Source organism: Apteryx rowi, unplaced genomic scaffold, assembly GCF_003343035.1.
Source record: "Apteryx rowi isolate R43461 unplaced genomic scaffold, aptRow1 scaffold_86, whole genome shotgun sequence".
Taxonomy (NCBI): Eukaryota; Metazoa; Chordata; class Aves; order Apterygiformes; family Apterygidae; genus Apteryx; species Apteryx rowi.
In genome coordinates this window covers 746477-759199 of record NW_020451160.1, presented here as the reverse complement: position 1 = coordinate 759199, position 12723 = coordinate 746477, and the positions used below count along the sequence as shown (strand labels likewise).

Here is a 12723-nt window from a genome sequence, read left to right as displayed (position 1 = left end):
TTCTCAGTCTTACCCCTACAGGCCTTTGGAGGACTGTTGGGGAGAATGTGTGCTCCATACAAGATGTCCCTCTGCAAACTCATTGGCCAAAGCCCCTGTCAATTAGGGGCTTGAGATCCTGCCTGGAATTGTATCTGTGTATTGCCCAGAAAGCAGCCTCCAGCTTCCCTGACCCTGAGCTTCACCTGCCTGGGAGGCTGCTGTGCTTGATGTGAAGCGCAACATCCCAGTGGGCTGAGCTGGGGGGATTGAGGAGCACATAGTTGTGGTCCTGACTGCCCCCATCCCCTTGAACAATCCTTGGAGTTGCTGTGCTTCTCCAACTGTATTCCTGAGACTCCTTCCAGGCCTCACAGCAGGGTAGGGAGGAAAACTGGGTACCAGGATCCATTGCTGCAAGGTGCTATGGAGATGGGTGAGGAAGAGGGTGCCAGTTTGCAAGCTTCAGTGAAGCTCCCAGCTCCCTTTGAAAGCCCAGGAGAGTTGGTTGTAAATCTCCCTGCAAGAAGTGCCATCTTTCTGGAGTGGGTACATATAAGATGGGTGCAGACAGTCAGGTCCCTAATGAATGAGAGTGACCAGGCAGCTAATGAAAGAGGAGAGTGGGTGGAAAGTGGCCAGTGGATGAACAACATTTGGAGGCCTGGTTGATGAAGATGCCACATCCTCTAGAGCTCTCCTGCTAGCCCATGCCCTGTTGTCTGCTTCCCTCCAGCCCATGCTGGGTACAAGGCCAGTCACTGGCAGAATGACCCTACTTCCCTCTTTCTCTGCACCAGGAGGTCAGGGCAAAACCCCCACCCTAGTCCCTGCTCCCCCCTTCCCCAGAAGGCCAGGAGCTGCACTCACTCCGAAGATGTCCATGAAGCGCTTAGCAGACTGTACAGGGTGTTCAGGATGAGTGAGGAGGGCCATGCACAGCACCTGGGCCCCTGCTCTGATCCCTCTATCATGGAGGAAGGGGGTGCAAAGCTTATCTTGCCTTGTCACATCTGAGCGTGGCAGCCTCAAGGCCATGGGACCCTGTGCCTCACTGCAGGTGTGCAGAGCTTGCAGAGACAACATTTTGCCATGTTCTGCCCAGACCACCAGGACCATTCCACGCTTGTGTGTGCTGCTCCCTCCTCTCCCCCAGCCCCCTCAACCCCTCACCCTCAAATCCATGCTGTGATGGTCCCTTTCTGCCTCAGATTCCAGGATGCCACTGGGTGTCCCCGACACTCCCACGCGCCTGGTGTTCTCTGCGCTGGGACCCACCTCCCTGAAGGTGAGCTGGCAGGAGCCACACTGTGAGAAGGAGGTGCAGGGGTACAGCGTGCAGTACCAGCTCCTCAACGGAGGTCAGTGAACATGCAACTGGCACGGGTTCCCACTCAGGCCAGCGAGCTGGGCGGTTGGGGTGGGTGTCTTTGATGGTAGAAAGTTTGTCCCACATCCTTTGGATCTGGTCCCAGCTCCTCTTCTTGCATAGGCTTGAGGAAATGACTCAACCCTGCACCTCTCATTCTCCTTTTCTACCAGAGGGATAATTTGTGGAGTTGCTTGTGGAGTTGCCTCTCCTCCTTGAAAAAATGTTGGGCTCCTTGTCCACCTCCCCACAAAGTCTTATTTGAAGTTTGCTTTTATTATAGTGGAGTTGGAGGAAAGATTGGAATAAAAATCTCTTATTTTTACACAAAACTTGGGGCAATGTTAGTGAAAACAGTGTTTTCTTTGGCTGAAAACCCCTGTGTTTTCGAGAAGCCAGTTTGTCCCAAGCTTTTTTGTAGCAGCGTCTGGGCCTGTGCTACTAGTTTTAGGTGGCAAGGTGTGATAGAGGTGGCTGGGGAGGGGGGGGTCCCTGATGAATTGCTCCAGCTCAGTTTTTCCAGGCAGTTTGGGGTAGGGTTTAAGCAAAAGCAACTTTGTCTTTGTGCCTGAAACATGGTGCTGACCTCCCTCTTCCCTGCGCGTCCCAGGAGAAGTGCACCGACTCACCATCCCCAACCCCAGCCAGAACTCGGTGGTGGTGGAGGACCTGCTGCCCAACCACTCCTACATCTTCAAGGTGAAGGCCCAGAGCGAGGAAGGCTGGGGCCCTGAGAGAGAAGGCGTCATCACCATAGAGTCCCAAGTGGACCCGCAGAGCCCGCTCAGCCCTGTACCAGGTGAGGAAGACAGGGGATAAGGGAAGAGGAGGGTGGCACTGATCTCTGCTGCTGTATGCAGTCCTGAGCCTCTGCTGTGTTCTCTCCTCTTACCACATCCTGAGCTCCCCCTTCCTTCCTTTCACTTGGAAATTGGACCCAACTCCCTCCCCCCGCGCTAGCCTTCTAGCTGTGCAGGCAGCTGACACCTCCCAGCTCATTACATGAATGCTGCATGCAGACCCCACCCAGGCTCCTCCTCTCCACCTTCTGTGACACTGGCCTCTCATTTGTGCACTTGCAGGTTCACCATTCACACTGAGCACACCCAGTGCTCCCGGACCTCTGGTTTTCACTGCCCTCAGCCCTGATTCACTGCAGCTCAGCTGGGAGAGACCCCGCAAGCCCAATGGGGCCATCTTGGGTTACATGGTCACCTGTGAGATGCTGCATGGAGGAGGTATGGTACCAGGCTGTGGAAGCCCAGTTCCCTGTGCAGAGAACTAGGTACCTCCAGCAAAGGCAGCAACTTGCCACATTTTTGCTGGAACCAAAAAAAAATTACTGTCACTGCCCACCTGCTCCAGCAATAGAGTTGTCTGCTCACACAGAGCAGACAGAGTGGGGACRTGAGGCTGATTCCAGGTTCAGGAGCTGCTGGACCTTGGTGCTTTGCATTATCGCATGGTCTAGTATAACAGATGTTGTGGGAAGAGGAAGGACCCATGGTCTAATAGAGTCTAAGCCCAGTGAAGGTTGGTTGCTGAGGATCAGCTTTATACTGCAGTGGGGTGGTTCTAACAATAGAGCTGGGTGTGATTGTACAGTCTGCAGATGGCATAAAGCTTAGGGGAAGCCAAGTCACCAGTCAGAGTTGGGGGCAGCGTGTTTGAAGGGACTGTCACTCCTGTTTGTCTTCAACCCTGGTATGTCTGTGTGGATTAGGGGAGCCCAGGAATATCTATGTTGAAGGAGACAACCCAGAAACCACCCTGACTGTGCCTCACCTGAGTGAGAATGTCCCGTACAAGTTCAAAGTGCAAGCCAAGACCACCCAAGGCTTCGGGCCAGAGAGAGAGGGCATCATCACTATCGAATCTCAGGATGGAGGTACAGTATCACTTCTTTGAGGAAGTGCAAAGGAAAGAAACTTCTCAGAACAAGCAAATGCTGGGTCACGGCTCCTGAAGTCCCTTTCAAGCTTTGGTGGTGACTCCATTTTCCATCTGCATAATGTAGACAATGTTGTACCTTGTGAGCACTGGTCCCAGTCCTGCAAGATGTACTGAATGAGGGAGGGTTGTGAAAACCTGTCACTGTTTAATTTATTAGGAATCTCCTGTCTTTTGCGTGGTTGTACACATACCTGGAGGCAGCTACTTGCATTGCACAGGTCCTCAGTCTTCCCAATTTTTCCTAAGCCTGGCTTTAATGTCAGCCAGACAGGCCTCACAAACTGACTGTTACTGTTTGTTGCCCAGGGTTGAGATGTTGAAATTTCCTTGTCATCTCCTGGTTGACTCTTCTCTTCTCCACAGGCACTTTCTCCCAATTTGGAGGGCATCAGTACATGAGAGAGGAAGTGTACAACTTCCCCACCGAATACACCACCAAAACCAGCATCAGCCATTCCTCGCTGGATCCCCACTTCACAGGTAAGGGCTTTCTGTCTCCTTTGAAACCCTTGGAGACCAGAGGCTACATATGCTTGTCCAAAGGTTGGAGGGTGCTTTTACCTCATATGTGGAAGTCTGGGAGGGAGGGCCCATCAAACGGGGATAGATGAAGAGGAACAGACCATTTCCAGCTCCCTGTCCCTGTTCTGGCCCGGAAGGCTGTTGCAGTTGTTTTCCTGTGTGCTGCCTGGTTGGAAGCAATGCTGCAGAGGAAACCCTGAGTTTTCAGAGCCCCCCAAGTGCTATTACTAGTGACCAAACCATAGCTCTTCCTGCAAGGTTAGAGCTCTTCAGAGAAGAGAGAACAGAGAAGTATGATAACAGAGGGATAAGTGTCCCATGAGTGCAAGGAGTCATGGGCTTGTGCTGCAGCCTGGAGAGTTTGGGAGATGTTAAGAAATCCATCCATAGCAAAGTACTGAATCACTTGACCGGGGAGGTTCTCCATCAATGAAAGCGATATTTAAGGAGAAACCTCTGCCATTAATCATTACGTAGAGCTGATGCTGAGTGCCCTAGCTTCCTCCCAGCCCTATTCCCTGTGCTCTGGTGTCTGACCCAGTCCATCCAATAGTTGGCGCGATGTCTTGACCACTGAGCCTCTCTTGTTGCAGATGGCATGCTGATGACGACCCAGCGAGTGGAGAGCGCCAGCAGCACCCTCACCAAACAGGTCACCAAAGAGTTTGTGAGCCGGACTGTGATGTCCAGTGGGACCCTCACCAAACAGATGGAGAGGCAGTTCTACGAGGCCTGAAACAGGGGAGGCCACCTGCGAGCAGGATGGTGCCATTCAGGCTAGCAGGACTTCGTGGAACGATCCAAGGGCTGTTCATCCGGACTCTGCCATGGTGCCTGGGCAGCTCCTCCTGTGGGCAGAGACCTTCCATGGCACTTCAAGCTCTGGACCTCTCCTTTAGAGCCCAGTGTGCTCAAAGCTCTACACATGTGGGTCATCAGGTGTGCACTCACCATTCAGGGCTCTTCCTCTCCCATCCGGGCAGCCTGGGATCTTTTCTGCAGAACCTACAGAGGGAGGTCTTCCCTAAGTTATCACTGCTCACTCCAATACCATCCCTCAGTGCCCACCCATCCAAATATACCTGCTACTGCAGAAACTTCAGGTGGCTCAGTTGCTCCGGCCTCCCCCAGAAAACAGAACAGAACAATTTATTCGTGGGTCCTCAGTTTTGAGAGGATCCCAACTGATTGCATCCAAATACATCCTGATTTATAGAGGGTCACAGTTTTCATCTTTTCTCCGGGCTTCCTGGAACATCTTCACACCCCTGCGGTCTGGGCCGCACTGGGCTTTGGTTGGTGTTTGCTTCCACCTTCCCCCCGCGGCACATGGCAGTTTGGGTTTCCTGTCCCCCTGCTGTGTCCTGGTCACTTTGGCAGTGGAAGGCTGTCCACCAGAGYTGGTTATTTGTTTTGTTTTTTATACGAGAGCTGCAAGATAGAGGTTTGGGGTAATCTACGCTTTCTTACTGCACTTTTTTGRGTCTGCCCTTCGCTGTTAACATTTGGTACCACCATAGCAAAGCATAGCCTTTAATTTGTATAGCGTTACTCACAATGGCCTCTAATGCGTTTTTTTTTTTTTTTGCATATGATATTGTACAGTTTTCCTAGTATATATATATATATATAAATGTATTTTATTATTAAAAAACTGGAGGTGGATGAGGCCTACACTGAATGTTGAGGATAAACTGGCACTGTGGCTGCTGCRAAACATTAATAACTGTAAGAAATCAGTTAAAGGGCTTGATCCAAAGGCTTCCTAAACCCCATGGAAAGCCTGTTGATGAGCTGGAGGGTTCTGCTTTGGCCCCGATGTTCCCCCAGCATTGGAGACTACAGTGGACCGCTGTGAGCAGATGTGTCTGTCCAGTGCACAGCGCCCACYAGCTCAGCTCTCTCCATCCACAGCACATGCTCGCAGATGGGCTGAGAGCTGCTTGGAAGCAAGGGATGAGAATGGCTCAGTTAACGGTGCTTGGAGAAGTACTGAAAATGGGACCAGTGTGGGGGATTTTTTACAGGACTGACTTGGAGCACATGAGATTTTGGCCCGAGAATGTCGGGTAACTTGTAAAAGCCCTTTTGCCCAACAGCAACGTCCAGAAAAGGGCTTTGCAAACTGCTCGGTGAACACAAGGGGAGCATGAGACCGGGAACAGCAGCGTCTCGCTTGTCCTTTTGAGCGAGCGTGTCTTTCCCAGCCCCTCTTTCAGCCCTTGGCTTTAGCCACACTCGGACTGTGCTGGGTGCAGGGCTGAGCTAAGACCTTGCTGTGCCTCGTTGCCTGGCTTTGGGCAAGATGCCTGGCTTCTGCCAACCCTCTGCCAACAGAGAACAATCGGACCTCGTGTCTCAATGAAAAGCGAGTTTCTGTGGATTGCTTCAACTGCATGGGAGCAGGCAAGGAGCCTCCCGCTAAGGGATCCTGCCCGAAACGGCAGCTGCCACCTTTCTGGGCTTAGAGCTTCCAATCAAGACAGCAGCCGGCTGGTCTCCCTGGCTGCATTGCCTGTTTGGTTTGATCCGACTCTGGACTTTGGTTTTTTTTTTTTTCTTCTTTTGGAACCAGAGGAAGAATTTCCAGCACTGACAACATCAAGGGCTCCCTTGCCCCTCGCGGCTGTTCGTTTTAATGGGAAGGTTTTTGCATGTTTGAGCCAAATCTGCACACAGGTGAGTAAAGTCCACAGAGGTCACCGAGATTGCAACTGGGGCTAGGTCAACCGAGATATTTCAGCAAACCTGTGGTTTTACTGTGCTTTCAAGAAGCACTTAGCTCCCCAAGCAAGTACCAATGGCACTACTCTGACTGCCTTTCGGCTCCTGTCTCCTCCCTGTTGCTCCTGGGAATATTTCCAGCTGATGTGACTCTTCCTGCACTCAGGTGCCGTGATCCTTTCCCTGTGCTTTGTGGTACCAGCTAACACGCTGATCGCAGCCTCAAAGGGGAGCCACATTTCCAAGCATTAACCAAAGATTATTTTCTTATCCAAGAGAAGAGAGCACAGCTCATCAGCTGCTCCTGACCGTAGTGTCACCCGGTGCCTAAACAAGCAAGGCAGCTGGGCACCTAACCAATGCATCGCACTAAACAGCATCACTTTTTAATTCTCATCTGGTCAGGAGGCTGCTGGCGCTTCAGCCTTTGCGAGGGAGGGCCGGCAGAATGCTCTGACGGCAGGTCTTTGATCAGATGGCTTCCTATTGCACTCAATAAATGTTTTTCTCTACAGTCTGCCTGATCCTTTTTCTTTACAAAAAACACCAGCCCCCTCATATCTCCAGCTGCACCAGCAGATGAGGGACATGTGCCACAAGGGGACACACAAGTAGGGCCTTCTGGCAAGTAGTCAGTGCCTGCCACTCCTCCACCACCGTCCCCTCGAGTGATTGCAGCTCCGCGGAGGCACTGCTATGCCATGTCCCTGCAGGTGCTTAGTTACACCACTGTGAACTGGAGTTGTCTCCTTTGAGAAAAGCTCCCAAGTTACATTGGTGTCACAGCTCTGGGCTGAGGTGGCTCGGGCAGGAGGCAGAACTGCTGTGCAAACGTTTAGTTTTTATTAGACAGATGATGCAGACACAAATTGATTCCCCTGCGGAGCGAGGAAAGCAGCTGCCTTGATTTCATCAGAGATGATCCCAGCCCAGAAAAGGTAGGTGCTTCTCTAGAGGGGCTGCACCTTTGCCCCATCGGAAGGTTTGGTGATGTAGAAGGTTGCTGTGCCGCTGTATTTCCCCTAGGAGACAAAAGGAGTTTCAAGCGTTGGCGATCCAGGTCTGTACCACGCTGCAGCAAGGGGCCAGGCCACGAGGCTTCGTTCAGGTTGGCCGCTGGCACATAGGACCTGCCAAACAGGCCTGGAAGAAATGCCCTGCTGGGCAGCCCGGTGGTGCATCTGCAGCCCAGCAGCATCTCCAACATCGGCCCTGGGCGATGCTCTTTGGGGAAAGTGTGCAATCCTGCCCCTSTGCCCCTTCATATACCTCTTGCATCCACATCATCGGATCGGGGGTGCTATAGGATACACCCCTGAACAGGCCCCTCAGTAGCCCTTTAAGGCTCTCCATGCCTTTTTTTTTTTTTTAAAGTCCTTTTGGACCTGCCGATGCTGCATACCTCCCTAGTGTCCCGTGACAGCAGGGAATTTGCTACTGGCTCTGGGAAGTACTTTTGTTACTCTGCTTTTAACAGCTCTCCTAACTAACTCATGCAATGACCAYGAGTTTTTGTTTGGGAGGATTTGARGGACAGTCACCTTCACCACCGTCTTCGTGATCTTGTAAGTCTTGATCGCGTTTCCTCTTCCCCTCCCTCTGGGGGGCTCCAGCCTCCCTCCTCCTTTTCAAGCCGGAGCAGCCCAGCCCTTTTACTCTCTCCTCCTAGGACAGCTGCTCCACTCCCTTGATCACTCCCCTTACCTTCCTCTGCCCCTTTTTTAACTGCGCTATGGGTGGGCGCACCCCCATCTCACACAGCAGCAAAACAAGGCTCTGCCTTGTTTGCAGCCCCCTCCTGCTGACACCCCCCGATTTTGCTGTCCTTTCCGGCCATCAGTGCACACTGAGCTGCCGATTTTCAGGGACATTTGATGACAGCACTAAGATCTTTCCTGAGCTTTAAGCGCCAGCATCAAGTTCAACATTGCAAACACTGGGCTTAGATTAGTTTTCCCCAGCTCCAGCGAAGCTCCCCGGTGCCTTTGGGCTCASGTCCTCAGCTGAGTTAGGGCCTTCTGCAGTTCTCTGCCACCMCCTTGGTGTTTAATGGCCTGAAAGAGCTTAGTGTCCTCAACAAACCTGGCGATATCCCTGCTCATCGCTGGATGGGGCACTTGTCCCGCTGCAAGCCTGTTTCCCCCTGCTCTCGCTAAGGAGAACCGGAGCTCCGCATTAGCAGGGAGGCCAAGCACGAGGGCTGCGGCGGCCGGAGGGCAGCAGGCTCTTGCCTACCTTGATGTGTTGCTGAGCCCTCTCTGCAGCCCCGGCCTCCAGCAGAGTCACGGTGCAGCCGCCGAAGCCTCCCCCCGTCATCCTGCTGCCGTAAACCCCGTCGACCTCCAGGGCCGCCGCTACCAGCTCATCCAGCTCCGGGCAGCTGACTTCGTAGTCATCCCTGGAGAGATGAGACCTCCAGTCCGGATGCCAGGCAGGGTATTGCTCCAGCTGCCCCATTTGGGCTCCCGGGTGTCACATCGCAGGGCGCAGACAAGTCAAATGTCACAGTGACCCGATCCCCGTGCCCCCGACGCAGCCTGCCCTGCCCAAGGGGCTGGCACCTCCTCACCTGAGGGAGTTGTGACTCTCCACCATCAGCCTCCCAAACGTCCGGTAGTCCCTGGCCTGGAGCGCTTGCGCTGCCTGGACCGTGCGCTCGATTTCCCCAATGACGTGCCTGGCTCGCCGGTAAACCTCCTYGCTCAGCTGCTCCCTGGCCGCTGCAGAGACGTGAAGACGCCTGCAGTGAAGCTGCTCAGGTCCACGGGACGTGGCCCCATCCAGCTTCTCCACCCACCTCCAGCAGCATCACGCTTCCATCGCCAGGGCACACACCCGCCCACCCCGTCTCTGGGCACTGCCCTGCGGTCTCACCCCACACCTCRGGGCACCAGCTCCTGCCGCTCCAAGGAGCCCAAGGAGCCCAAGAAGCCCAGGGAGATCCAGACCCACCTTCCAACTCGGCCATGGTGGCGTCCCGCAGGCTGGCCTTGCCCAGAGCCGCAGCAGCCTCCTCGCACTGACGCCGGCGGCTGGGGTACTCGCTTCCTGTCAGTGTGTGCCGCACGTTGGAGTTGGTGACGAGGACGGCCAAGCTGGCGTCGGTCAGTGGTACAAGGACGGTCTCCAGGGACCTGGAACGAGAGCGCAGAGTGGGCCGTGTGTGCAGGACGGTGGGTTTCCCCTGCTTTCTCCAGCTACCTGGGTGAGGCCACGGCGCAGCCTCCTGCTGCAAGCTGGGCTGCCACGTGGTAGGCAGCTGGTGCCTCTGCGGGGCAAAGCCCATGTGATTTAGGATTATTAATCCCATATTAGACCCTAAAGACTTTGCAGGAAGGCCAGCTCAGCCATGTGCAGACTGTCATTTAGAGGATGCACAAGGAGGAATCGGGAYGCCTGGGCCTAGTCCCAACCCTGCGATGAGATTTTGACCTGGATGCAGGGTTAAACCCYCTCTGCGCTCCTGTGGCTGCACTTACTTCACAGCTAAGAGACAGCAGGTCCCAAACATCAGTTAGGATGCTCACAGGCAAACGCCCAAGGAGGGTTCGTTAGCGCTCGGGGCTCGGTCCTGACCTGCAGTCGATGAGCAGCGCGTGCCCTTCCTTGCCCATCACGGATATGAACTGGTCCATGATCCCGCAGGGCATGCCAGCAAAAGTGTGCTCAGCTTTCTGGCACGCCAACGCCTTGGCCTCTAAATCGCCGTCATCTGTGCCAGATGGGAGAGACCCAGGTTAGCAGCTGCGGGATGTTCACCCCTCGCCCTGGAGCGGGGGGAACGAGCGCAGAAGCGGCGGCTCGTTTTCACGGCTGTCCACCGAAGAGGGTGAAAAGCAGCCGCTGGATGAAAAGACTCGGCGGAGCAGCTGCGAGAAGCTGCCAGCCGCCAGAGGTGTCAGGCGGCTGAGCCGTCCCCTCCGAGCTGCGCGGCTCTCACTTCTCTCCCTCTCCAGGATTTTCGGTTCGGTGAGACAYAGGGAAATTGCGGCCTGGGTGACGCTGAGCGCAGCACACGCGGCCTCAGAACGGGGCTCCRTTAAAGCACGAGCTGGACAGAGTGTGAAATCCAGTCCCTGCCTGCGGCTGCACCAGCGCACGGCAGCGGAGCCGCGCTCTCCGACGGCATCCAGGCTGGATGGGGAATACAACGCTGCTGTCTCAGACGCAGCCTTGGGCTATCCCTCTGTTTTCTGGGACACAGAGYGCGGGAAAAAGCTGGCTCTCATCTCCCCAGCCGGCCCGAGGAGCTGTCCTGCGGCTTTCCCGACATGCCCAGGGTCAGGGCCCTGCACCGGGGAGCCGGAGGAGCCCCTGCAGCCACCCCGGCACCGGCTGCGGCTGCGGCGGGAGGTCGCAACCCACCCGGGCAGCGGTGTCACCCGAGGAGCTYGCTCAAGGTGCCCCGTGCTCTGCCTCGGGAACGGAGACGTACTGGGGGGAGCCGGGGCGGCTGCCGCGTTACCTGGGCAGAGCTGCTGGAGGAAGGTGTAARTGGCCACTTCCAGAGAGGCCGAGCTGGAGAGGCCGCCGCCGAGGGGGACGTCGCTGGCTATCACAGCGTTGAAGCCTGGCAGGGGCCCAGCTGCGGGAGCAGAGAGGAGGAGCGAGGCCGTGAGCCTGCAATTTCTATTTCTCCCGCTGCAGCAGCTGCAGGATTGCACCAGCGTGCAAAGGGCCCCCGCGCCGAGAGCGTTGCACCCTGCAGCGTCCTGCGCGACGGGGGCTCCCGCGCGGCCCCCGGAGCGGCTGAGGCCTTACCCCGGTAGTGCTGGATCACCCCCTTGACGTAGTTGGCCCAGCGAGGCTGCCCCGGGCTCAGAGGGCTGCCGCGGCTCGGCACCGGGAACCGCACCATCCTGGGCTCGTCTGCCCCCTCGGCGGTGGTGAGGATGGAGATGACGCCGTCCTGCGTGGGTGACCCCACCAGCACAGTCCCCAGCTGCAGGGCCTGGGGGGTGGAGGTGGGCTCAGCCCTGCAGCAGCGTGGGGGCAAGCGCCAGCCCCGACYCCCCGATTCCCCCAGGAAAGGGTGTTTCCCACGCTCTGCCATCCCGCTGAGTGCAGGAGAGGGTCACAGCTCGGCTGCTTTAACCCATAGCTGATGACACCCAACAAGAGTTTACCCTTAACTCTGCCCCCACAGAGCTGCCAGCCCCCACCACACGCTGCTCTCCGGGTTGTTGCAGGATTTAACCTTCTGGCTACCTAACTCCACAAACCATCAGTCAAAGGTTTGTCACAACAAAATGTTGCGACCGACCGCCCCAGCTCAGTGCCCGAGCRCTGGCTGCCCAGGGCTGCGGGTGAGCCGGCCGCAGGGGTTTCGCTCGGTGGCGGGCGGACAGCCCGTGATGAGCTCGCGAGGGGCCCCGGGGAGTTTCCTGGCCCACAGGAAGCCCCACGCAGGCTTTCATCTGACCTTTTCCCACGCTGCCGGGCCTCGGAATAATCTGCTCTAGCCCTGACTTAGGACTGAGCGGGGACTTCCCCGGGGAGCAAACGCAGGGGAGGAAACCCAGCGGCTTTGACTCATCTCTGCTGGGGCAGGTCTCCAAGAGCGGCTTTCGGCCCCTGGACATGCCGTAGGGGCGCACGGGGCCRGGGAGCCCATGGGGAGGGGGAATCGCGTCCCTCCGGCACCGATTTAGGAGCCGGCCTATGGGGCGCTCCACCCCGATAGCCCTGATCCCTAGTGATCCCAGGGGGCATCCTGGGGGATCCTGGGGAAGGGGGGACTTTGGGGCATCATGGAGAAGAACCCAGAGGACTGGGGAGGGATCCTGGGGGATTGTAAGGGCGATTGCGGGGGGATCCAGAAGGGGTCATGGGGGTGGCATCCTGGAGGCTCCTGGGACATCCGGAGGGGGAAACCCGTGAGGATGCTGGGGAGGATCCTGGCAGGATACCCTGGGGAGATTATGATGGGGGATCCCAGGAGACAGTTGGGGGCATCCCGTGGGGATCCTAGGAGGAGATCATGGGGGGAGCCCGCAAGAGGYGCCGGCAGGCACGGAGCACTGGAAGCAGGGAGCACCCGGGGAAGGGGGCACTTGCAGCGGGGGCGAGCCGGGGCCCGGGGTGCAGCGTCGCTCGGGCCGCGGCGGAGGCGGAAGCTGCGGCTCCCCGGGCTGGGGAAGAGGCAGGATCCCCCGGGGGGCCGCGGTGCTCGGCGC

General features: G+C 56.5%; 2 protein-coding genes across 5 annotated transcripts in view; one reads left to right on the top strand and one right to left on the bottom strand.

Moving 5' to 3' along the window:
* Positions 1-7048, top strand: part of ITGB4 (integrin subunit beta 4) — a 33692-nt gene extending 26644 nt beyond the window's left edge. For all 4 annotated transcript variants that reach the window (XM_026090530.1, XM_026090531.1, XM_026090529.1 and 1 more), the window contains 6 exons: positions 1191-1340; positions 1959-2147; positions 2431-2586; positions 3072-3236; positions 3665-3781; positions 4417-7048. In XM_026090530.1, coding sequence (XP_025946315.1) covers positions 1191-1340; positions 1959-2147; positions 2431-2586; positions 3072-3236; positions 3665-3781; positions 4417-4559 — 920 coding nt within the window. In that variant the 3' untranslated portion in view covers positions 4560-7048. The remainder of the gene's footprint in view (positions 1-1190; positions 1341-1958; positions 2148-2430; positions 2587-3071; positions 3237-3664; positions 3782-4416) is intronic.
* Positions 7049-7375: 327 nt separating this feature from the next.
* Positions 7376-11600, bottom strand: GALK1 (galactokinase 1). The gene is made up of 7 exons (XM_026090573.1): positions 11309-11600; positions 11013-11132; positions 10124-10259; positions 9500-9681; positions 9117-9267; positions 8783-8945; positions 7376-7569 (listed from the first exon to the last, which is right to left on the bottom strand). The coding sequence occupies exons 1-7, from the start codon at positions 11598-11600 to the stop codon at positions 7498-7500; spliced, it is 1116 nt and encodes a 371-aa protein (XP_025946358.1). The 3' UTR covers positions 7376-7497.
* Positions 11601-12723: the final 1123 nt, after the last annotated feature.